General features: G+C 39.1%; 3 protein-coding genes across 9 annotated transcripts; 2 read left to right on the top strand and 1 right to left on the bottom strand.

The window, feature by feature from the left end:
* The first annotated feature begins 1,266 nt into the window (after positions 1-1,266).
* Positions 1,267-6,301, top strand: LOC127378092 (14-3-3 protein beta/alpha-1). Its single transcript, XM_051426657.1, has 6 exons — positions 1,267-1,375; positions 2,569-2,870; positions 3,007-3,130; positions 3,828-3,991; positions 4,188-4,283; positions 4,382-6,301. Exons 2-6 carry the CDS (start codon positions 2,577-2,579, stop codon positions 4,436-4,438), a joined length of 735 nt encoding a protein of 244 aa, XP_051282617.1. The 5' UTR covers positions 1,267-1,375; positions 2,569-2,576; the 3' UTR covers positions 4,439-6,301.
* A 142-nt stretch (positions 6,302-6,443) lies between these two features.
* Positions 6,444-14,131, top strand: pabpc1l (poly(A) binding protein, cytoplasmic 1-like). Of its 6 annotated transcripts, none has more exons than XR_007887820.1 (17): positions 6,444-6,697; positions 7,923-8,130; positions 8,627-8,820; positions 9,094-9,209; positions 9,433-9,519; positions 9,872-10,011; positions 10,150-10,244; positions 10,439-10,576; positions 11,081-11,176; positions 11,418-11,678; positions 11,881-11,968; positions 12,051-12,170; positions 12,271-12,407; positions 12,915-13,023; positions 13,117-13,247; positions 13,465-13,600; positions 13,948-14,131. XR_007887820.1 is itself a non-coding variant. In XM_051426643.1 (17 exons), the coding sequence occupies exons 2-16, from the start codon at positions 7,935-7,937 to the stop codon at positions 13,525-13,527; spliced, it is 1,971 nt and encodes a 656-aa protein (XP_051282603.1). In that variant the 5' UTR covers positions 6,444-6,697; positions 7,923-7,934; the 3' UTR covers positions 13,528-13,540; positions 13,948-14,131. The 6 variants fall into 6 exon arrangements, 5 of the variants coding, with proteins under 5 accessions (XP_051282603.1, XP_051282604.1, XP_051282602.1 ...); XM_051426643.1 differs by having other exon boundaries at positions 13,465-13,540; XM_051426644.1 differs by having other exon boundaries at positions 12,271-12,371; positions 13,465-14,131.
* Positions 14,132-15,661: 1,530 nt separating this feature from the next.
* On the bottom strand, positions 15,662-23,087 carry LOC127377285 (RNA-binding protein 39). 2 transcript variants are annotated; one of them, XM_051425023.1, is made up of 15 exons: positions 22,835-23,087; positions 21,879-21,936; positions 20,168-20,217; positions 19,867-20,058; positions 19,387-19,440; positions 19,087-19,204; positions 18,838-18,996; positions 18,461-18,598; positions 18,304-18,369; positions 18,009-18,213; positions 17,322-17,408; positions 17,135-17,231; positions 16,560-16,665; positions 16,312-16,390; positions 15,662-16,223 (listed from the first exon to the last, which is right to left on the bottom strand). In XM_051425023.1, exons 2-15 carry the CDS (start codon positions 21,927-21,929, stop codon positions 16,123-16,125), a joined length of 1,503 nt encoding a protein of 500 aa, XP_051280983.1. In that variant the 5' UTR covers positions 21,930-21,936; positions 22,835-23,087; the 3' UTR covers positions 15,662-16,122. The 2 variants fall into 2 exon arrangements, with proteins under 2 accessions (XP_051280983.1, XP_051280985.1); XM_051425025.1 differs by having other exon boundaries at positions 18,844-18,996.
* Between the last annotated feature and the right edge of the window lie 1,382 nt (positions 23,088-24,469).

The following is a 24,469-nucleotide window of genomic DNA, read 5'->3' as shown; positions in this document are numbered from 1 at the left end:
AAATGAATAGTGGTACCTCTTTTCTCTAACAGACATGGATTAACAACATATGTGACGTGTCAAAACTTCAGACCTGGAAAATATACAAGCTTCCCCTCTGCAGAGAGATAGTACAACTACTTACATCACAGATACTCTGCATACAGTCACTTATGGGCAAAATGTAGCTCATTGTCATATAGTGCTGAAATAATTAGTCAAATAATCAATAAGGTGATTGACAGAAAATTAATCATGAAGCAGTTTTGATTAACATTTAATCTTTTATTTATTTCTGGGGTAGTTTAGTGTCTTTAAATGACAATGATAGCTGAAGAGTGACACGGGGGGGTGACATGCAGCAAAGGGCCACAGGTTGGAGTTGAACTCATGGCCGTTGCAGCAAGGATTCGGCCTTTGTACGTGGGGCACTGGGTCTACCAGGAGGGCTATCAGGGTGCTTCAACAGTTCAACTTTTAAATTCTTTATTGTGCAAAAATGATTATTGATCGGATCAGTTAGCACTTTTGTCAAATGCACTCAGGCAAAGATCAAACAATGCGCCAGCAGGAAAATGTCATAAGGTTTAAAGATGTTTTACTTTACTCTTAATAACAGAAATCAGTCCTCAACTGGATCAGGTTCAAGACCCTGCACTGACAAATATCTCAACTGCTAAAGTATGGAGCAAAACACTGAAGCCCTGCTCTCACTGACCTTGACCTTTCACCTTGCTGTGCAGAATGGAAAGCAAAATGAGCTTTCTTACACTTTTCTTACAGTGCCACACTTAATGATGCAATGTATTCACACAATGATCCCCAATATTAGTCTACAATATAGTATAGTTAATATAGTTGTGTAATGTGTTTAAATGGTGCAGACAGCTCTAATGTTAAAGCAGAAGTGGGTTGTCCAATTGTTTAAAAAAAAAAAAGTTGTCTAAGTAACTAAAACAGGAAGCCACAGCCGACAAGAATGTCAGAAAAAAATCAGCAGCTACGTTAATGTGCACTGATTGCTTCAATCAAGTCTGAATAAATAAATAAAAAAAACTCGTATAACCATCTGAGTACAAATAAATCAGCATATTGTTAAATTCATGGCATGGTCCTTATTTTTTTATTTTTATTTTTTTTAATAAAGCCTGTTTAAAAAGCAAACATAATGTAAGCGTACATACCTATTAATTTTAAGTCTGGCTGTATTAATGATCTCCTTTAGCACATGAGCGCAATGGTCGCATTACGTAAGGCAGATGTGTGTTGAAAAAAGAGGAAACACAAGTGCCAGTGTAACGGAAGTGGTACTGCCCTGAACGCTGAGCGAGACGGAGGACGGAGGCAATCGTCCAGAGAGAGAAAAAAAAAAGCAGGATTAAAAGCCGCCAATATTGTAAGTGTAGCAATCTCGCATTCACAAATAACGCGGCATAACACCACATTTTCATTCGTGGCTCAATGCTAGAATCGCTGTTTCATCGTGTCCGGTTGAATCCTGTTGAGAAGCCCGTCAAGCTAGCGGAGCAGGCTAGCTGGGTTTGTGAAAGGCTAGGCGTCTTAGCTCGCTCGGCTAACAAGCTAATGCTAACGCTACGCCAGCTAAAAGGGGGGTTGGAGCTAACGTTAGCCTGCGAGCTAACCGACGGTCGGATTCCATGACACTTTGTTCTGACAGGCTCGTCAGCCTGGGCGGGCCGTGCTACAGCTGTTCAAAATGAATTAAACGCGAAAGTAACACCTCGCCGTGCAAATATTTTATTTTCTGTGGCTTGTTAAAAAAGACATATGTTGATTGCCAACACCCCTCAACCGTGGTTTTTTTTTTTTTTTTTTTTTTTTAAAGACGAAAGTCGGTCGTTGCTTTTGCTGGCCTAGCTAACGAGGTAACGATGCATTGAGACGACGGAATTGTTTGTCACTTCGCTCGCTTTGTGATATCATGAATACGACAGAGTAGCAGCGGTACGTCGTTGTTTGATCGAGTGGGAAATACACAAAATGATGAATCGGATCGGCTTGCGTTTACAAGCTAACGTTAACATCAGTTAGCGAAATGTATCATCCCGCTAGCGTTGCTCGCAACATTAGGGGAGGGCATTAAAAACCTGACCCGGGAAGGCTTCGGCTGGTGTAGCAAGGTGTCGGTTCAAGCAACGTGAAAACGAGCCAGTAAAGAAAACCAAAAAAACCCCAAACAAACCCCTGTGAATATTACATTTGACATTATTGTTGTTGGCGGTGTGGATTCAGTTGTTTTCATGCACGGATAGTTGAAGAACGACAAAGACGGAAACAGGATTGGAGGACGCTATCAACTAGCTAGCAGCTAACCTTAGCCAGTGATTGTGTATGGTTGACCCACTTGTAAAGGGGCCCAGTTCGCACTGCTTATCCTCACTTTCCTTTTGAATCCAGTAGTTTCCTTACTTTAAAAGATCTGGTCTGTCAAAGTGAAATACAATCACTTTATAACACATACACAGGTATGTCTGGTGTGTGGACAATGTGATGGTGAATCATTCTTCCTGTTTTTTTTTTTTTAACTACACTTAACTACTTCTAATGCTGTATTTTCTTTTTCCTCAGTCTAGAAAATGGATAAGAACGATCTGGTACAGAAGGCCAAGCTTGCTGAGCAGGCTGAGCGCTATGATGACATGGCCGCAGCCATGAAGTCGGTGACGGAGCAAGGTGGGGAGCTGTCAAATGAGGAGCGCAACCTTCTCTCTGTTGCCTACAAGAATGTGGTAGGCGCACGCCGTTCATCCTGGCGCGTCATCTCCAGCATCGAGAATAAGACTGAGGGCAATGACAAAAAACAGCAGATGGCACGTGAATACCGGGAGAAGATTGAATCTGAGCTTCAGGAAATCTGCCGTGATGTGCTCGTAAGAGTCTCTAATTTCTTTGGTGTTTAAAGACAGTTCAACTTAATGTACTTTTTTGTGTGTGTGTGTGTATGTGAGCGTGTGTGTTATTTAACCTGATTTTCATAAAATTTTAAAACTCTGTCGTTGTTTTCAGGGGCTACTGGACAACTTTCTCATTACCAACGCAACTGCTGCTGAAAGCAAGGTGTTCTACCTGAAAATGAAAGGCGATTATTATAGATACCTCTCTGAGGTTGCATCTGGGGATGCCAAGAAGGGTAAGTGAGGACGTGATTTACATTAGAATTTTGTGCTGTAACACAATGTGCTTAAAGCTGCAAAAATAAATATTTTTATAACAGAGGGTCAAATAACTCTATGTAATGTGAAAGGTGTCGCTCAAAGTGAACAGGCCACAGAGCACCAACCAACTACAGTTTCCCCTCAGCTCTTTGTAGCGTCTTTTAAGCTAATTTCTTGGTTTTTACAGCCCACAATGAATTATTTTGGTTCACTCTCATTGTTTCCAGAAACAGTAAGCAGCTGTTTTATTTTTTTATGTTTTATTTTAAGCAAAAAATAGAACCCAGAAAAAACAAAGCAACCCCCCCAAAAAAAAAAAAATATACAGACAGTTGACCACCTGCCCTTAAACAAATGGCTTCTAATCTTTAGTTCAGAAAGAGTGAGATATTCCCTCAGGACTTGGTGGGGAGTAAAACAGAGCTAGAAGGAGAGTGAATATTGGACTTCTTTTTCAATGTGGACACAAACATGATTCCAAATTACTGCTAGTGTCATCAGTGACTGTTTGACTAACACATCTGCCATTTCAATAATAATGTGACATATGTCAGTTGTTTGCTTATTCAGCTGCCCCCAAGTGGCCAAAAAAAAATCAAAATTAATCCTGCTTTAACATGTTCTGTAAATTATGGTCATTTTATTTTTTTCTTTTTCTGTTTCTGCCTAAAGATACAGTGGAAAACTCCCAGCAGGCGTACCAGCAAGCTTTTGAAATTAGCAAGGGGGAGATGCAGCCAACACACCCTATCCGGCTTGGCCTGGCCCTCAACTTCTCAGTCTTCTACTATGAAATCAGAAACAACCCGGACAAGGCCTGCAGCCTGGCTAAAACGGTATGGACTGATGTTTTTGAAATCTTTTACAATTTAATTGTGTTTTCAAAGAAAATTTTTGCGCACATTGAAGTACTTGCATATATTAGGAAGAACATTTTAGTCGAGTCAGAACTAAAGGTTGTTTGGTTGTTTTGTCCCTGCCTAACAGTGTTCGGGGGAGTTTAAATAACAAGCGTAATCTTTTGTATTTCAGGCATTTGATGAAGCCATCGCTGAACTTGACACTTTGAACGAGGATTCTTACAAAGACAGCACCCTGATCATGCAACTACTAAGGGACAACCTGACTGTGAGTTTTAAGCCACATGCTGTTCTGCCTCTGATCGATCTTGATGTATTATTCACAGCAAATCATAACATCTTTATTTCTTTTTACTCTGTTCCCAGCTGTGGACATCAGAAAACCAGGCAGATGAGGGAGAGACCGGAGACGGGGAAAACTAATGGAATTGCACTGTTAATCCACCTACACTCTTATCTTAAACACAGACAGCTTATATACATCCCCCTCCACTCCATCAGCTCCTCCCACTTCTGTATGACAAGCAGTCTGAATTGCTCCTGACCAACTAGTTTACCCCTCTCAGTTCACTGTGAGGTGACAGGGTAATTTTCAGTTAGCAGATTCAGTCACTTTGTGGAAACATGTTGTATTGATTAGTGAGTCCATGTTGCTGTTTTTTTTTTTTTGTCGGCTTTGTGTGTGTGTGTGTGTGTGTGTGTGTGTCTGTATGTATGTATGTATGTATGTAGCGAGTGAGCAAGTGTGAAAGGATGAGAAAGATGGTGTGTATGGTCTGGGGGAGGGGGGTGTTGTGAATTCTAGTCGTCCTTCCAAATCCCTTTGTCCCAGCTGGTTTGTTGTGCATTTTTCATCCCTTTTTTTTTTTTTTTTTTTTGTTACTTTCTTATTTGTGATTCCTCATATTTACAGGTTTTATTGTATGGTAATTAAACTGGCAGTTGATTTCCACCAAACACTGTGATGGTAGGCGTCCCATTTGCTTCACAACCCAGAACAGTTTTATTTTTGTGTTTGAATTTTCCAGACACACGTACAATCCTGTATTCAACTAACTGCAATTCTGCTGTGGGCTCATACAGAAAGGAGGCAGGCTGTATTGTGACACTGACATCTTGGTGTAATGCTCCTTGATCATGTTCACAAATTCACAGTTTCAAAAGTTTTAAGGGACCCCTTAAATTGTCATGTTAGATTTGTTCAGACATCAGACATTCCACGTTATTAGGCTTTTGGAAAGGCAGTGATCCTTTCTTGGGGTTTTTTTTTTTTTTTTTTTTTTTTTTTGAAACTAAGTATGGATTGTCATTGTAGTTTTACTCACTGTTCAGGTGCTGCTTGATCTCAGTACAATGGAAATTGTATGTGCGTAAATGTGGTTCCATGTATTTTGCAAGATTGACTATCATCTGTATGTAAAACCTAAAGTAACCTTTTATTGATGTTAATTGAAAAAAAAAATGTCTTACCACACTGTATCGATCCTGCTTGCAAAAATATTCCTCTTAAAGCGGTTGTTTTCTCCAAAAAAAAAAAAAAAAAAAGCAAAACAAAAAAAATTCTGTGCCTGGCTTTCTCTTGCAGCCTCTATTTTCATTATGGTGGCAGCACCTGCTTGTTTCTAGAAAAAACTTAAGAACGAGTTAGACCAGACGAACCCAAATAGCTAAATCTCGACCTCAGTTTTTACCCCAGGTGCATTTCTCTGCTGTTAAAAGATTGCTGGTGTGAATGATTGCCTCAAAAATCAGGTCTATTCTGAAGGTGCAATTCGGAGAAGCCCAATCCATCACTTTGGAAAAGAAGCTCAGTGTCACAATACCATGTATCACCACTACATTCCACATATTGTAGTTGAAGACACCATTCCACATTATAGCTGACAGTCTGTTTATTCTGACAATGCTCCAATGAATTGAAATAATCTTATGTTTGAAAAAAAAAAAAAAAATCATGTCAGTTTATTATTATGCTTGATGAAAAATGCAGTTAGTGAATGTGGAACGAAGCCTGTCTGTATATCAGGTATCTACTTGCTTTGTTTTTACTGACAAGTCTTATGGCTAAAAATTTGCTTCTGTAACAGTCTATTACCCAGTGCACACACGTGGTTGTGAAAATTTAGAATAGCTCTAAAAAGCAATGACGAAATGGAGATAAACAATGGTTGGTGTAATTCTAGCTTTGTGTTTATGTATCTTAAAACCATTCTAGTTTCACTATACATGTAAGAAATAGGAAAGTGTCAAAGACCATTCAGTGAAATAAAGTTTCGTTTAAGATAACAGGCAAATTACGTCTTCATTTTTCTTCACAAGGAGTATTTTCTTAATTAAATCCTGGCAAGGAATTTTTTTTTTTTTTTTAAATAAAGATAGCAGAAAATCACTAAGATTCGTGTGACAAGTCTCCGCCTTCCCTTTGCCACTAGAGGGCGGGTTTTTAACGAATTTTAGCCCCGTCGAGTGCGAGAACTAGTTCTCATCGCGGAGTGACACGCAAGAGCCTTCTCACAAGCTTAATTGGAACAGCGATACGCGGAGGAGCGAGGCAGGTGTTCCACGGCCATAATTAAACGAAAACAACCTCCCGCCCTTGTGGAAAAGTGTGATCGGCGCTCACAACCTGCTGCACGTAAAAGTCATACCTCAGATTTACGACGCACTGGCCATTTAAAACCTGTAAGTAACGTTGATTTGAAGCGATAATCCATCCGTGTGTTTAATTGGGATTTGGCTGCTTCACCTGCAGCAGTGTTGATGTGAAGTTCACAAAGAAAGGGTGTAAGTTTAGCTAACTTTAGCTAGCTCTACAAATGTTTTTTTATTTATTTTATTTTTTGCCAAACATATCAATATTTTTTTTAACTTTTAATGAATTTTAATTCATCTTTCAGAAGCCCTAGCTTGATATGTGTATTTAAGATATGTTATCATTAGGTGATTAAACTTAATTACGTTAGGTTAAAGTTAACATGAGTCACACCCTTTCTCTCTTGACATGTTTTTTTCCATATTAAGATCCCCATTAACCATACATGCACTCAGTTACCACTTTATTTGGGGCATCTAGTCAAAACTTATGCAGTATTTTAATCCTATCTTCATAATTTTAAGTTTTTGTTTAAAACTGCTTGTTGAGATGTGTTGATGAAACTTCAGGATCATTTTGGAGGATGTATTTTGTGGATTATACAGAGAGATGTTTGTGTTATTTACTCCACCCTCATTTATATAAATGGGATGGACCTAATAAACTGGTGATTGAGTGTATAAATCGTCCACGTTTCTACCTGCATTGTGATTTATAGTAAAAACAAATCTTAACCAGCCATATGCACATTATAAAACCTTTTTCCAAGCAGGGACTAATCTAAGATTATTTTTTTCCTACTCTTTGCAGTTGGATGAATGCACTTTATAAGTTAGTGAAACTGTAGCTTAGTAGCTAACGTTCAAACAAAAACAGAATAATAACTTTCATAAAGGTAGAAACTGGGCAGAGCTGTTATCAGGGGTGCACGATGTGGTAAAACAACAACAACAACAACATCATCATTGAGATTGTTTTGACAGATAGTGCCATTATGACAAGACTCTTGATTAATGGGAATTAGCATTTTAGCATCACAATTGATGTGACATTTGTTGGGTCTTTTCCAAACATTGTTGTTTTGGTTTTTTTTGCACTTGGCCATATTGTGATTTCAGTAACATTTTGAGTAATTATGCAACCCTAGCTATTGTATAGGTTTGCATTGGATGTAACTTGATGTACATAATAAACTGGCAACTATAGCCTTTGTGTGTAAGAGTGTAGCTTTTCTACTGTTGAACTTTTAATCTGGAACAAACACAAACTCTATTCAGTAAGGACCGCTCATATCTATTTTCTGTCTTGAACTAGCTGTTACCCAAGATGAACAGCAGCAGTGGACAAGCGTATCCCCTCGCTTCTTTGTATGTAGGAGACCTGCATCCTGATGTTACAGAGGCCATGCTCTACCAGAAATTCTCTCCTGCTGGACCCATCATGTCAATCCGTGTGTGCCGGGACATCATCACCCGCAGATCTCTGGGATATGCCTACATTAACTTCCAGCAACCAGCTGATGGTATAGTACTTATTGAGGCCAAGTTAAAACTGTGAAAATGCTGTTTTTTATCACTGTAAAAATTAATTTCAATGAACCATAGCATAAATAAAAACACTGAAATGTTTAACCAAGTGCCTTGCTACCTGTGACTATGATTTTAATATATGATGTAAAATAAGAAACTCCCTGAATTTGAGCATGGAATAAAAGACAAAAGAAGACAAAAAGAATTTAGGAATCATTGGATGTTATTATGATTATCTGGCAGATGGATTAGCTGATACTAGCTCATATTCATTACACTGAACAAAAGTTTTTCAGAAATGATCCTGTGAGAAATCTCACTGTTTAGTTTATGATTAGAGAAAATTACTTTTTTCAATCTAGGACATTATATATATATGTGTGTGTGTGTGTGTGTGTTTGTGTAAAACGGAAACAAAATACAGTAAAAAGATCTTTGTGTATGACTAAAAGGAGATCTTGCTGGTTATGTTTTTACATTGTTTTTCAGCGGAGTGTGCCCTGGATACGATGAACTACGATGTCATCAAGGGTCGACCTATCCGAATAATGTGGTCTCAGCGTGACCCGGGACTCAGGAAATCTGGTGTGGGAAACATCTTCATCAAGAACATGGATGAGTCTATTGACAACAAGGCACTGTATGACACCTTCTCAGCCTTCGGCAATATTTTGTCCTGCAAGGTCAGTGGCCCTTGTGACTACTGCGTTGTTGTCGTAGCTCTCTGGTCTTAGAAACATGTTTGTTTGTACAGTGTGTGCATGATGCTAATGTTGCACTGAATATTTAGCAGATGTTGTAGGGCTATACAGTATGGTTTAAGTCAACATTAATATAAATGTTGCATTAAACAACATATCCTGAGGTGGTAAATGTATGCAAAACGCTATGAACATAACTCATGATCAATGCAGTGAACCCTTGTGTGATTTTGATGCCTTTTTGTCTTTTTGTAGGTTGTTTGTGATGAGAAAGGGTCCAAAGGTTATGGCTTTGTTCACTTTGAGACTCATGAGGCTGCGAACCGTGCCATTGATACCATGAATGGGATGCTGCTGAATGATAGGAAAGTGTGAGTGAACTAAATACGTTGGAAAAAAAAAAAAAAAAACTGGTGCAATCAAACAAAATGCAATTTAAAATAAGCAAGTTGAGGCAAAGAGTAGTGCAGAATGTAGAGTGTATATGTGTATATTAACTATATAAACTGTTACTGAATGCTGATGACTCTGATGACTCTTGAAGACGCCACAGACTTTTTGCAGATGACTGTTCCATGTGTCTTTTTTGCTCAGTCAAAAGACACGTAATCATTTGGAATCTGGCATTGTCAACGCAAAGGCCCATTTCCTGGGAGAAAAATGTCAGTTGTCCATTCTTAGGTCAGTGAGTAGGTAGGATGTGTGTCTAGATTTGTTGTGTGTGTATATTGTATTGTAATTTAAGAGGCAAAGCAAGATCATCAGAAGGCTATTATGTCCCTACAGTGTAGGAGAAATAAAGATGCATTAACATTTGACTAAAAGCTTGACTTGATGATTATCTTTGTGACTTTTAAAGTCTTAGCTTGTTCGCATTTTGTTCTTGATTTCTGTCCTCATCAATTTCTGAGACTGTGTTCTGAATCCGAAGTCACATTTTATCGTCACTGTGCAAAGTCAAGTTTTTAACTAACTTGCTTTCTTTTATCTCTTCGTCATTGTTTCTTGGTGATGGGTTTGGTTCTATCCGCAGCTTTGTCGGCCACTTTAAGTCCCGCAAGGAAAGGGAGGTGGAGTTTGGGACCAAAGCTATGAAGTTCACCAATGTCTACATCAAAAACTTTGGTGAAGACTACACTGATGAGAAACTCAAGGAACTCTTCACTGCATTTGGTAAGAAAGCGTAATGTTTTTGTTCTTTCTACTCAGTTAGGGGCCTCTCCTCCAATAAATTGATTGCCACAGTTGGTAACATATTACATTTCTATGCATATCAGATAGTTACAGGCTGGTTTGTGCTCAAACTCTCAGGGAGGACTCTCAGTGTGCGGGTGATGAAGGACGAGAGGGGCCATTCACGAGGATTCGGCTTTGTGAACTACGCTAACCACGAGGATGCTCAGAAGGTAGCGCGTGCCAAGTTTCTGTGTCCTCTTGAATTGGGTGCCTGCCAACAGAACGGTTAATTATACTGACATTTAGAGCCAAGTTGGCTACATTTTCACCAATAATACCACCCCAGTGTTGATGAGTTAGTTGATTCAGTGTTGATACGAAAACTCACACAAGTAACACGTTGATGCTCCTCTTGTGTTCCCAGGCAGTTGATGAAATGAATGGAAAGGAGATCAATGGGAAAGTCATCTATGCGGGCCGTGCTCAGAAGCGGCAGGAGCGCCAAGGAGAGCTCAAGCGCAAGTTTGACCAGATCAAACAGGACCGGATCCAACGCTATCAGGTGCTGAATCATCGTTCGCTTGTAGACAGATGATACAAGGGGTTAATTTGTTTCTGTCCTATTATATAAACTGTTGTCAATATGGCCAATAATGAACCAGAGAGCAGAGTGCTACTCCAAAACTGTTTTTTTGAATAGCCCACAGTTTAATGAATTAGATTTTCAGTTTTGAATGGCTCTTGTCCCAGTGCTGTCTTTGTTGTCTTTTTCAACTTGGCAACTTAAATACTTCTGGAATCAGTAACACACATCCCTCAGTCCAACAGATTAACTTTGTAAGGGCAAAAAATAGGCTTTTGATACATCTGTGTACGTCAATATAAAGGTACAGGATAGCTGGTAAGCTTAAGACTAGAAACGGTGAGTTTGACTCTGTCCAAAGGTAACTAAATCGAACTACTAACGCCTCTAAAGCTCACTCATTAACAGGTTATATCCTGGTGCATTTTCCTGGTGTCAGAATGGTTTGGAAGCGTGAACATTTCTCACTCTTTCTGGTTCCAGGGGGTGAATCTGTATGTGAAGAACTTGGATGATAGCATAGATGATGAGAGGCTGCGGAAGGAGTTTGCCCCTTACGGCACCATCACCAGTGCCAAGGTAATGTGATGAGATAAAATTACATAAAATAATGCTGCCTTTCCTTCTTTTTGTCTGAGGATGCGGTCGTCGGGTTTAAATAGGCTTCATTGGAACTATCACTGAACAAAACCGACCAGGGGTGCAGTGTTAATGTTCAGCCCATGTTGTGGTCGGTCAGTGGATCCGTACAGCGCGAGCATAAAAATCTAGTCTACAGATCTGATACGTTTCTGAACTTGAGCTTCTTTGCTTCCTGTAGGTGATGACAGACGGCTCCCAAAGCAAGGGCTTTGGCTTCGTCTGTTTCTCTTCACCTGAGGAAGCAACAAAAGCAGTAACTGAAATGAACGGGAGAATAGTTGCGACCAAACCACTGTACGTGGCTCTGGCTCAGCGGAGGGAGGAGCGGAAAGCAATCCTGACCAATAAATACATGCAGAGACTTGCTACCCTGAGGACCATGACAAGTCCGATCATTGACTCGTACCAGCAGGCTGGATACTACATGACCGTACCACAGGTATGGACGTTTGAACAATGTAAAATTCATCACGTTGAAATCACAAACGTCTTTTTTTTTTTTTTTTTTAATTTGTGGAGCTAAATAAATCCCTATTAGTGATATATTATTATTTAATTTTTTTCCCCTCACAGTACCTTCAAGTAACTTATTCGGTGGTTGACCCTCAATATGATTCCATTAACTAATATTTATCTTGCAGCCTCCCGCTCGCTCCTTCTACAACCACAATGCTGTCAGCAACATGAGACCAGTACCACGTTGGACAGGGCAGCCACCCAGACTACAGGGTAAATGGATCCTTTTGTTTTATGTTCACGTGGATGTAGGTTCAATCGCAGTGTGTATAAACGTCGTCTCCCATGTTGTCAGGCCCCTACACGACCCAGTTTGTCGGTAGTTCAGCCCCTCGACGCGGATCGACCCCGATCGCCACAGTCAGACAGGCTTCCACCCAGGCTCCGCGCATCGTGAGCTCCACACAAAAGACAAGTGAGTAACAGATTTGTGATAACACGAAAGGCTCCGTTCGTCAAAAGATGTGCCATTTACATACATGGTAGCATCTGACAGGTGTAATGTCTTCATTTAGATAACATTGGGACCCAGACTGTAGGAGGGCGTACTGACATGCCTGGTGTGACAAGGGGCGGCCAGTACAAGTACTCCTCTGCAGTGAGAAACGTCCAGCAGGTCATTACTATACCGGCACCCATGACAAGACTACAGGTACTTTAGTCTGTACTGAACGGTCTAATTGTAGTGCTACATGATTAGGCTAACGCTACTGTAACAGGCTTTCTGTTCCAACTATCTTGCATCATAAATAACATAGGTCTATGTTAGTTAAATTTCCAAACAGTCATCACATGAGTTAGTCTCATGTTCCAAAACACATCCAAAAACAAATAGTTTGATTACGTTGTGGTTAGGACAGTAGTAAGCTTACTAATATTATCTTAGCATGAAGAAAATAGAACCAACATTAACATTAAGATGGCACTTGGCACTGGGGAGCTTTAATAATGTTACACAAGTGGAATTTGGAGTAACACGTACACCAGCTGACGTTTGGGAGTCCATGGAAATAACTAATGTTATATCCAAATTGTGATGGCTAGCGTTTGCGTATCAGGCTCATTAGATTGACACGAATCGCACAAATGACCCACCTTGGATTCAAAACGCAGATTTTCGCAGAAAGGTGACAGGTTTGCACCCCTGTATACTCTCCAGGTTGTTCCAGCACCTATGATGGAGCCACCGGTGCACATTCAAAGCCAAGAGCCACTCACTGCCTCGATGTTGGCTGCAGCTCCACTCATGGATCAGAAACAGCTCCTCGGTTTGGCATCGTTCCTTTTTGTTCTTTGTTTGTTTTTATGCAGATTAAAGCGACTTGTGTATTTGGTTGCTAACCCTCTCTCTGCTGTGATAGGAGAGCGGTTGTACCCACTGATCCATACCCTTCACCCAAACCTGGCTGGAAAAATCACTGGGATGCTGCTGGAGATCGACAACTGTGAGCTGCTGCACATGCTGGAGACGCCAGAGTCCCTGCACTCTAAGGCATGATTATGTTCACATTTAACAGACTGTCTTATACTCTTACCATTACATAGTTGCCATTCAGGGATGGGGCAGATTACAAGACAAAATAATTTGATCCCCCCCATTTTCTAGTCTTAATGCTAAGCTAAGTGTCTCATTCACCATACAGACATGGGAATGGTATAGATGATGAGACCGGCGTTAGCGAATGATCTTCTTTCTCTCCTTTGGTCAGGTGGACGAGGCGATCGCTGTCCTGCAGGCTCACCAGGTGAAGGAATGCTCTCCGAAGAAGTGAAGAGCCCTTTCAGGTCAGAAACAACTTCTCCTCCTCTGTTGAGAGACAGCTGTGAAAGGATCCCTTACAGCAAGTATGTGTTTTATCATCGGCTGCAATGCCCATAAATGTTTAATTAAGGTTTATTTTATTTTTTTTCTAATTATGTCCTGTTGTGGAAAACTCGTCATTGCTCCCCTCAATCCCAAGTGTTTTTTTTTTTTTTTTTTGCATTTGTGTCAAGCTACAGTATTTGCTTGTTTGGTTAAATGAAAGTACATTAAATTGAGTGAAAGATCAGGGATCGGCTGTTGTAAAATGATGCCCAAAATTCAGAAAGAATCCTGCACAGCTGTGCTTCATACAAAATGTGCTGAGTTGCAGACACTTACACACTGAGTATCACCGCAAAAGACTTAACCATGTCCATGTTTTTTCCAGATGTCAGCGACTTTCTGGAGGAGGGGAAAAAATTGAAAAAAAAAAAAAAAAAAATTTTGAAAAAGAGGAAAAAGAAAAAAAAAACTAAAGAAAAAATGTTCTATGTAGATTAAATTGGCAGTAAAGAGAGATTTGTGAAGTTAAAACTATTTTGTTGATGCAGTACCTTTTGTTAGAAGATAAAGTTTACAGTATATGCATTAAACCTGTCTTGTGTCATTTGTTAAACGTACAAGGACTTTCTAACTGGTTATGAAACTGTCTCAATTTATTACTGATGGCTTTATGTGACCTACATAAACAATGTTCCATCAGAGAGAAGATTTCTGTATAGTTATAGCCTGCCCCCGGGTCACATTCAGTTGGACTGCCCATGAAGTCAGACGAAGAGGTGGCGGACACTACTGCTTTTATTCACAGGGGCCGCTGGAAGAACTTTACACACTAAAGGTCGATGCAGCAGTGCGTCTACTTTAGGTTTAAAATTGTGCTTGTCCCCATTTGTTGTCCACGTCTCAAACCTACGTCAACAAGGGACACAGAGGTGAGGTTTTTGACTTAACGTGGAAAAATGATGATTAACTGGTTGTTTTGTCAAATGTTTGGTTAAGGTCCTGAGCTTTTCTGTGAGACTACTTTCTCCAATTCAATGAGAGAAGACTCATTGTGATCAGGGATCTTGGTTTGTGCCTGCTGCCGTGGTCTTGCTTGATGCCCATTGCTTCAATATTGTTATCATCATTATTAGTTTTTGCTCATGTCCATATCTTCCCCCTTTTATGAGAGTCATAAAGTTGGCAAACTTGTTCAACAATGACCGTTACACCGCCGTATCTAGAGAAAGCAAACATTAGCCGCTGCTTATACTCTACCAGACCCAAATGAGGTCGTGGATGTGGTGAATTGAGGAAGGGTGTGTTTTTTTTTGTTTATGAATTCAGTGTTTTATTTGTAAGAGGAACGATGTGCCATTTCATCTTCTAGGTTCCACAATTTAACTTTACAGTTGTTTGGTTTAATTCATTCATTTGTATAGCGCCAATTCATAACAGAAGTTATCTCAGGACACTTTTCAAATAGAGCAGGTCTAGACCAAACTCCTTATGACATTTAATGATATCACTTGGTTCATGTCTCCCTTGTATAGTATGTAAGACCTTTTTATTATAAAATCATAGGACATATTAGCCTTTGTAGTGGATAAAATGCTCTTTAATATGGTGGCAGCAAATTCTGAGTGAGGAGAGACAAAATCAGGCAGCATGAGGAACTTAAATTAACTCCTAATATAGTTAATAGCTTTCTTCTGACCATGTAGAGTACATGTTTTATTAGTTTGGTATGTAATTGAACCACAGCCAATGTATACTCAATCTCAGTGGCCATCAATAGATATATGTAAATTGTCACATCAAATCTGGTCTTAAGTTTGTTTAACAGTACAAATGTGAAGTTATGGTGGGGTGAAACATGCCCACAACAAATCTGAACAAGTGATTCCGATTTTCTGACTGAGCCCCCCAGCAGGGGGCAGTTATTACGTGAGGTCACATTGATTTACAACACGTCCTCTGTTGTCCAAAATGGTAGAGGCTCCTATTCAAATCCAGTCTGCTAAAGAAGTTATTAAAACGTGTTTTAATTAAGACTTCACAAAAGCTTTTTTAAATTAATCCTGGGATGACAAACTCACAAAAAGTAGACTAACACAAACTGAATTGTCAAATTTGCCAAAGTTTATTGGGAGCCTTCATACAAAAAATGAAATTATGGCTGTAAAAAGTTACAAAGGATTATTGTTGACATTGATATACTTTTGGCATTTAAGGCCTATTAACCCAACACGTTTCTGTAACTCTTTGCAATTTACTTTAAATCTAAAACTGTTGATTTAAACAAGCAGATAAGACAGTAATATTTAAAAACATACAGACCAATAGATACCTGCAGATTACTTCTCAGTGGTAGTTTACAACACAAAACCACAAAAAATCTGAAAAGCAACTCAAAAAAACAAAAACAAAGAAGAGAACTGCCTAATTTTCAATGTGAACACATGAACTTGAGGCAACTTTTATTACACACAGCCAACTAATTTCAATGCGTCTGTCTCAATGACATTTCCATGAATGCAAACAAATGTATTTACACTGACTTTCATAAGCATGTCTCAGACTATCGACGTTGCGGCATTAGAAGCTGCTTTGCTGTTACTGAATCGGGGAAAAGGTTGTGGTAGGTTGGTAAGGGAACGTAGGCAGCGGTTATCATCTTGCCTGGAAGGAAAGAATGAGGGAAAAAAGAAAATTAACACCCCTTTGTTGTTATATTTGATATGCAAAACCAAATGGCAACATTACATACCTGCAAACCAGCGTCCATGAAGTGCATTTACAGTTGCCATTGCTGCTGGTATTGAGGGACACTTCACGTACACATTACCCTGCGGGAAAAAGAAACGATTGTCACTCAGGTTCCAGCTTTCTTATCCATTTTCTAGTTCAGTGAAGTCTGTGGGGCGGCTAGAACAATATTTTCTCTTTGATGAACTAGAGATAAGTGCAATTTGTTTTTGTATTTAAGCTCTTGAATATCTGTAACCATCAACTTACTTGAGCAGAGTTCTTATCAACATAAATGTGAACAATTCCTCCATGTTTGTTGCACTCCTCAATAACATCATCTTGGATCTCGATGGCCCAGCTGGGATCGTTTTCTCTGAAAAACATGTTTGGTAATGTTTAAAATCAAGTGGCTTCAAAAGCTGACAGATAATATTCCTGAAATGAGAATTTAATAAAAAAAATGGGTTCACATATTTTGAAGTCTTTCTTAAAAGATAATGCTGACTTGCCCACATGTATATTGAAAGCTGGTTGCTGTAACTTCGAGTCTCTAAATGCTTCCCTCAATACAGACCGAGTACTTTCGTCTGTTTTCGTTACTAAAACTGGGTGAAAGCAAGAGTTTTAAAAATACCTGCATTGCAGAACCAATACTAGTCTTCGGGGCAGTTACTTGCAGTTGTGTTCTTGTAAACTGTCCTAACAACCTGAAAACATAATGCCTTAGGGCGTGGCTATCGCATCAAAAAACTATTTCAATGTACATATGGGCATGTAAGTATTGTTTTAAGAAAAGCTTGAAAAAAAAAAAAGTGAACCTATCCAAATGACGATGTCCTTACGCTTGTGGGTTGAACAGGTTGGACAGCTGAAGGCAGTGTGTGGCCAGCGGCTGTGATGGGAGGTTCAAGGCTTGACTTGGAGCAGGAGTTGGAACAGCTGAAACAAGAGAATAATGATGTGTCACTGCAAAAAATAAACAAACGCGCACACACACGCGCACGTGTTTCTCATCATCTAGACCCTCACCTGCTGGAGCAGCGATGTTTCCAAAGGGTATGGAGCCGGTCATCTGTAGAGCCTGCTGAGCAGCCGGAGGAATCTTCAGACCAGTTCCTGTGGAGAGAGACAGAGGCTTAATTTAAAAAAACTAAATCTAACGATTGCTTCGCGATGCTGACAGAGATTGTGACATTTAGATGAAATCAATAAATGAAAATTCCTTTCTGTGTCACAGCAGTCAAAAAATTTAGAAAGTAAATATTCAAAGCTGTTATTTACATGCTGTGTCTCGTTTACAATTCAGAGAAAATCAGGGTTGGGTTTCGGATCAAAATCTTTTCTTTTTTGGACACCTAGTAAGAAAGAAAAGTAGGAAACTAGGAAAAGTTCAGACACCTTAAGCCATAAAGATGTAGGGCTGCAACAAATGATTATTTTCATTACTGATTAATGTGCTGATGTCTACAGATGTCTTGTATTTTCTGACCAAAAATCCCAAACCCAAAAGATAATCATTTACTATGATATATGAAGATAAATAAGCATAATAAGCACTGAAATTAGTTGTTGGGTAAGTCAACCCAATCATTTCATTGGTAGAGCGGTTGTATTTACAGACACATGAACTCTTGTAATCTTTTTCTTTTAATTAGAAATTGGATCCATCAATGTGATTCACGCAAAGCCACAAACACGACACAGGTTAGAACGAACCTTCTGCTAGTCGAGCCATAAGCTGTAGGCGCCCTGTGGTGCCGAGGTCAATGCCAGTTCTCTCTAGTTCGTCGTTGTCCAGGAACGAGCTGGCTGTCGATGAGTCTGAGCGCTCTGTAACATGCCCCACCTTCATCGGACGTCCGGCCAGCTCAAAGCCATTCAGCTGCTCCAAGGCCTTTTTTGCACATTCTGCATCTGCAAACTTCAAAGCACAACAAACCGGAGGGAGGTTAGAGTCATACTAGCTGCAAACATTAATGTACTGTCAGCGATGTAAAGATGCATTAATTACCGATATAAAGCCATATCCTTTGGACCGTCCAGTCTCGCTGTCCATCATCAGCTGGATTCCCTCAATCTTTGGAAACAAAACACACCATTACAAAAGACTGTAATGAATAAATCTACAAGACTAGTAAAAACAATTACTCTTGAAACTTGTTCCTGACCTTTCCAAAGGGCTCAAAGATCCCTCGAAGCATTTCTTCAGTAATGTTGAAGTGCAGCGATCCCACGTACAGCCTCATTGGACCTGAACTGCCTTTCTGTAGATTATTGGCAGCAGCTGCCGCTCTGTTCTTCTCTGCCTGTAATTACATTAATGGAATTATGTCAATTCAGTACATCAATCTGTAAGTGCCTAATTTGTGCTAACCGAATGTAATCTGATGTAATTCTATGGCATATAAAAAATGTTAAGCTCTAGCTACAGTTCTAACATGGTTTTGTACAATATTCACAAACATTTCATCACAAAAATTAATGTGTCGACAACTAGACTGCTCGTTAGGAGGAAATCCAGTTGTCCATATTTAGATTAAGTTACCATAACCTGAGAGGCCTGGACAATGATGGGCACTCCTAAAAGCCTCTGGCCGGTCAATCCAATTGCCAGTGGTACAGATGAAGCCTCCACAAACTCGATGTACGCAATGCCCTTCGATCTCCTGGAGTTTCTGTCCGAAATCATTCTCACGTCTCTTACCTACAGAGGGAAACAGTGACCATTTAAGATACAATTTCCACTTACAGGCTTGCTGAATTCTACATGACAATATCGTGAACATCGACTCACTTTTCCGACAGCTGAGAAGAAATCTTCCAAGTCTCGAGCTCTGATTCTCGCAGCGAGCTGCATGCAAAAAACTGTGCGGGCATCCCTCTCCTCTGGTGTTAGATTGTCAATTGGTTGCCTGGAAAAAAGCAAAAGCATCCAACAAGAAATAAATATTACATGGTTTGTTTTAACAATTCTAGAGGCATTTTAAATAGTAAATCACATTAAAGCTCTGTAAAAACCTTAAAATCACTGGATTTGAGGGTGCTTTAAAATAAAATCAAACCTAGAAGTGTTTAATGTGAATATTCATCTCACCTGATGGGACTCTTTTCTTTTTTGAAGGGGCTCCGACTTTTGGAACGTTTCCGACTAAAATATAAAAGAAGAATTCTTTGTTCAATTTGAAATAAAGCTTTAAAGAGTGTGTGTGAGCAACAAACTTCAACATTTATACAGTAAACGCTGATGTCTTTGTTATGTACTCAGTGAAAAAACAAGCAATTAAGTAATTTCCTGCTCCAGCATCCTAAATGCCTCCAGTTCTCCCAAGTAGAGAGGGGCTTTTCACATATACAGTAGGAAAAAGTATACATTATAAAATTAATGACGGCTAAATTCCATTTAGCTAATTCAGTTTCAGGATGCTGGCTCACTAGACTTTAGTCTAGTACATCATCTTTAACTTCCTCAATAATAAACATAAAAGTGTATTTACACATTTCTGATGTTGTAAAGATATCTAATAAAATAGAGACAGAGTGTAAATGCCATCAAGTTTAAAAAAAGGTTACATACACGGGGCTCTTGCGTGCTTTGTATCGCCCAGAACGTTCCTTGCTTCGGGAGCCGCTGCGATGGCGCTCTCTGCTGCGGCTTCGTTTTCTTTCTCGGCTTCTGCTCCTCTTCTTACCCTTCTTTTTGTCTTTGCTTCTACTTCTTCTTTTCCTAGAGCCAGGGCTTCGGCTCTTGCTTCGGCTCCTCCTTTTCCTGAAACATGTTACAACACTGCTATCGTCGTGCAAAGTGAACACATTTTAAATGAAATGAACAGTTTTATGTAGTCCGGAGACATGACGTTAATATATTCAGAACTTACTTCTTGCTCTGGTCGTCATGTCCATTTGCATGAGAGGACTTGATCTCATCCTAAGCAAGGTTGATAGAAGAACATCATGAGGACGTAGATGAAACATTTCAAGTCGTCAAGGTAAAGGGGGTGGGGTGGGACAAGAGAAAATGCAGAATATATTCAATTAATAATAATACTTCAAACTTCCTACTGTCATGTCCGGACAGTGTCCTTCCACCACCCCAATAGCTTCCCATACCACTCTTGTATTTTTTTTTTTTTTTTTTTTTATTGTTAACAAGTTTGCTCAGTACTTAATGCAACAAAGCAAAGTTAAGGGAGAGTGTCCAACATATTAGCTGAGTTCAGGAAGCTTTGACAGTAGTCAGATCATCTCCACCAATTCCCCTTCTAATAAGTCGTACCAATGCCACTGCCACTATTTGTGCCTAATCATGTGACCACGCATGGCCCATGGCCACTAAAAGAGATCCTGTGTGGTTGGTGTCAGTCCAGTGATCTTCACCCATTTTCGTTCTTGGACTGTAAGAGCTCGATGCCACCTCTGTCACACATCTTGCCCTGAAGCAAACAGGGATTCACACTTCTTAGTAATATTGACGCCCAAGAAAATGAATAAAATAAAATAAAATAAAAAATAAATCCATTAATTCAGCCACGTGTTACACTTCCATTATCTGCAGTTTGCATAATATATATGTGATATTTCCAACCTTTTGACTTAAGGAATTATTAACTAATGAAAAGTAACTCACTTTATAATACAATGATGCTAGATAGAAGTATCTAATTTACAGTCATTCTAGTAATATATCAATATCTGTGGTATTGTGTAGCATGCAAAATCAAGATGCTGATTCACATTACAGTTGACTACGGCAAAGAGGCAGTATTCATATTTACACACAAGGGAAAGTAATTATTCACCTGTATTTTGCCATAAAATCAGGACATGGCTCATGTGTTTGCATAATGAAGCTCCACAACTGCAATATCTGGATTTTCAAGCATACTGATGACCAACTACAACTTTTAGATTTAGAGGTAATAGTCTGATAAAACACCATCCCTTATGAATATTAGGTTAAAAAAAAAAAAATCTAAACAAAATTTAATAAATGATGATTTTTTTTACTTAAAGAGCAATTAGGTGAAAGTTGAATCACTTGATGACAGACTGATACATTCTTGTCAAAGCCACACAGTGTAAGTGGGCTTTAAACCTGATTATATAAGATTGCATATTTCTTGAATTTCCCTCGGGATAAATAAAGTATCTACGTATATTCAGAAACAGAGATGGCATGCAGATTGTAAATCTGAATACTGCCTCCTTTGCTGGACAGGTAAGGATGGGCTTATCAACCATTGGCATTCACCTTGTTGCAACCGAATACGGATTGGATGTTCTAGGTTGAATCTCTTTTAGTCCTAAGGTGAACCACAGTACATCAGTATATGCACAATAACTACCTTCCTTTTTTTCACAGTTCACAGTGGAATCAAAGATGAATTCATGGGAGTAGAGGTGAGATATCATTAGGGAAGTCTATAAAGAGAGATAGATGTGGATTTATTTATAATTCTGTATTGCGTTTTAAATACTCAATCACACCACACAACATTCAAGTAAACTTTGTCACAGTAGCAAATATAAAGGACTCAAGAGTAAATCATAACAGTGAAACAGGCCTCATCTCTGTAATCTGCAACCCACCTTTCTGTATGGAGCCTCCAGCATGGCCTCTACGTCAAAATCATCAGCCATGATGATCCTGTAAAAAAAGAAACAACAATGACCGTCTTTAAATGCAAACAAGAAACTTATTACTGTCACGTTTAAGCAATAATCTGGATAACGTGATGTAATTATTAGTCATTTGTTTTCTTAGCTAACCACACTGATACTTTCTGTCTTGGACCCTTTTGTCATGTAACTGCATACAAATAAAGGTTTGAGGGTTTACGCGGGTTTCACCAACACACATTTACATTTGTGAAACAGCTTTTACTTGACCTGATAACTGAAACCAGACATTTCGTTTACATGTTAAGTCCGAGAATGTCTAAACCGAAACCACTGACTATTTATACGACCAGTGTGTGTGTGTGTAAACCCAGTAAATTACTGCTAGATTAACGTTTGCTAAAAATAAGTTAGATAGCGAAGATAAGAGCGTTTCAAGTAGTTTGCCCAACTTCCTTAATATCCCCCCCCGAAATAAAACAAAATGTAACCTTGAATGAAATACGTTTAAATACAGCTAATATGACTAACTTCACCAATCTCAACGTTGTAGACTCAACAGAGCTCACAGGCCGACACATATCACCATAAGAGGTAACATAATGGATAAACACGCGTTGCACTCGGAAGCACGAAGCTAACGCTAACTAGCCACCTCGGTAAGCTAGCGTCTCCGTCGTTTGAACGTTAGCTCAGTGACCCTTTATTATTATTATTATTATTATTATTATGAATTCTAGACAGACAGGTGGTATGAATCTCAATAAACGTGTACACATGTGAATCGAGAATCGCTTTTAAACATCATAACCCCAAAGTGAGGGGGAAAAAAACAAGCGGTAAGTGAAGAGCAGAGAGCCAATATGGCCAGCTAACAGCGTTTCCGCGGCTAGCGAGCTAGCTCCATTAGCAAACATTGACGTTACCGTTTAAAATTGATGAAATGATGTGCCAAAGTCAAAATATCACGGGAAATGTGCTGCTGGAGAGACTCGCCTCGACGCCTCCTTTCTCGGCAGATCACACAATGCTAAGATGAAATCACAATTGTCGAAGTTATGTAACCTTTTTTTTTTTTTTTTTTTTTAACGTTAGCAACTCTCCGTCGCAGCAGGTCGTGGCCTGGTATCAAAATGCTCGCCTTCCTTCTGCTTCGTCTTCTTCCTCTACTCTGAGGGTTTCACGGCAGCGGCAATATTTTGTGTTTTCCTACTGCCACCTACAGGAGATGTTCAGTTCAGTTCAAAGCGGCGTTAGAGATAGATGTTGTGGTTTGTTATTCGAAGTTTTATATTTTTTTAATTTCGTTTCTAGTTTTTAGTTTCAGGTTCCAGTTTTGTTTAATGTTTGGTCTAGTTTTTATTAGGGCTGCACAGTTAATCAGATTTAATTGTGTTTTTATTGCCAAGTAGGTTTTCACACACAAGGAATTAGCCTTGGTATATTGGTGCATGACAATAAACATACAACAATATAAATAAAGATGAAATAGAGACAATAGAGAGAGGCAATATATATATATATATATATATATATATATATATATATATAATATATAATACATTTGAGTGAAATGAGCATGGAGTATTAATTCATAATGATGAACATGAAGAAGAAATGTGAAATTATGTCAAAGTATGAATTAAAGTGCGTGATATATATATACTGTATATATATATAAGCTTACACTAGCCCAAAATAATGATAAGAAGTGTTGTCCGAATCACCCCAATATTACAACAGCAAAAAAAAGTTTTGGATCAGTGTAGACAAAAGGGTACGCCACGCTTCCTTAGAATATGATATAACCTTCATTCATCTTCAAATGGGTAGTTTACATCTTCAGTATTACAGAAATGTGTCATGTGTTGGGCTAATGTTTTTAATTTATGGCAAGAAAGGTTTCACAAGAAAGAAATTTATAAACTGTCCCAATCACCCTTAATTCCCCAAGAGATGTGCATTAATGTAATGCATAGGTTCATGGTGTGTGGTGGGTATAAGAGTCAGTGTCAGTGAGGATTCTGGCCCCTTGTTGATGAGATCAGCTGCAGACGGGAAAAAACTTTTCTTGTGGCGTGAAGTTTTGGTTCTGATACACTGCAGCCTCTTGTCAGAGGGAAGTGACTCCAAGAGTTTATGTCCAGGGTGGCAGGGGTCAGCCACAATCTGCAATTTGTTTGATAAAAGTAAAATGTGTGACAGCATTATAATGAAGCTCTGTAGTGCTGCAGTGTATACAAATCCTGCTCTCCAGATGTTTGTTTGGTACAGACACCAACAAAAGTCACATCATCATGATTTTAATTGTTTTTTTCATTGTGAAATTTAAATTTGTGATGCAAAAATGTTAATTCCCACACTAATTGTGAATCATATCTCAATATCTGTCTGTGTGCAACCCTAGTTTTTATTTGTTTCAGTGTTGGTTAATATAAGAATATGGAGGCTATTTGTCAGGGTCAGAATAGGAAGGCCTTTTACAATAAAAACACTTGAGGGGGGACAGTTGACTCACAGTCATGAATTCCAGTCTCAATCAACAGAAGCACCGATGCCTC

This window comes from Dicentrarchus labrax, unplaced genomic scaffold, assembly GCF_905237075.1.
Source record: "Dicentrarchus labrax unplaced genomic scaffold, dlabrax2021, whole genome shotgun sequence".
Taxonomy (NCBI): Eukaryota; Metazoa; Chordata; class Actinopteri; family Moronidae; genus Dicentrarchus; species Dicentrarchus labrax.
This window is presented reverse-complemented; position numbering and strand designations above follow the sequence as displayed.

Excerpts from the sequence above, each read along its gene's own strand:
- pabpc1l (XM_051426643.1), top strand. The coding sequence starts at position 7,935 with ATGAACAGCAGCAGTGGACAAGCGTATCCCCTCGCTTCTTTGTATGTA. Across the intron at positions 10,012-10,149 it reads GGAACTCTTCACTGCATTTG|GGAGGACTCTCAGTGTGCGG; the intron begins GTAAGAAAGCGT and ends TCAAACTCTCAG. Across the intron at positions 12,408-12,914 it reads CACCCATGACAAGACTACAG|GTTGTTCCAGCACCTATGAT; the intron begins GTACTTTAGTCT and ends TATACTCTCCAG.
- LOC127378092 (XM_051426657.1), top strand. The coding sequence starts at position 2,577 with ATGGATAAGAACGATCTGGTACAGAAGGCCAAGCTTGCTGAGCAGGCT. Across the intron at positions 3,131-3,827 it reads ATCTGGGGATGCCAAGAAGG|ATACAGTGGAAAACTCCCAG; the intron begins GTAAGTGAGGAC and ends TTCTGCCTAAAG. Across the intron at positions 3,992-4,187 it reads CCTGCAGCCTGGCTAAAACG|GCATTTGATGAAGCCATCGC; the intron begins GTATGGACTGAT and ends TTTGTATTTCAG.
- LOC127377285 (XM_051425023.1), bottom strand. The coding sequence starts at position 21,929 with ATGGCTGATGATTTTGACGTAGAGGCCATGCTGGAGGCTCCATACAGA. Across the intron at positions 18,997-19,086 it reads TCTTCTCAGCTGTCGGAAAA|GTAAGAGACGTGAGAATGAT; the intron begins GTGAGTCGATGT and ends TTCCCTCTGTAG. Across the intron at positions 18,599-18,837 it reads TCCAGGCCTCTCAGGTTATG|GCAGAGAAGAACAGAGCGGC; the intron begins GTAACTTAATCT and ends ATGTAATTACAG.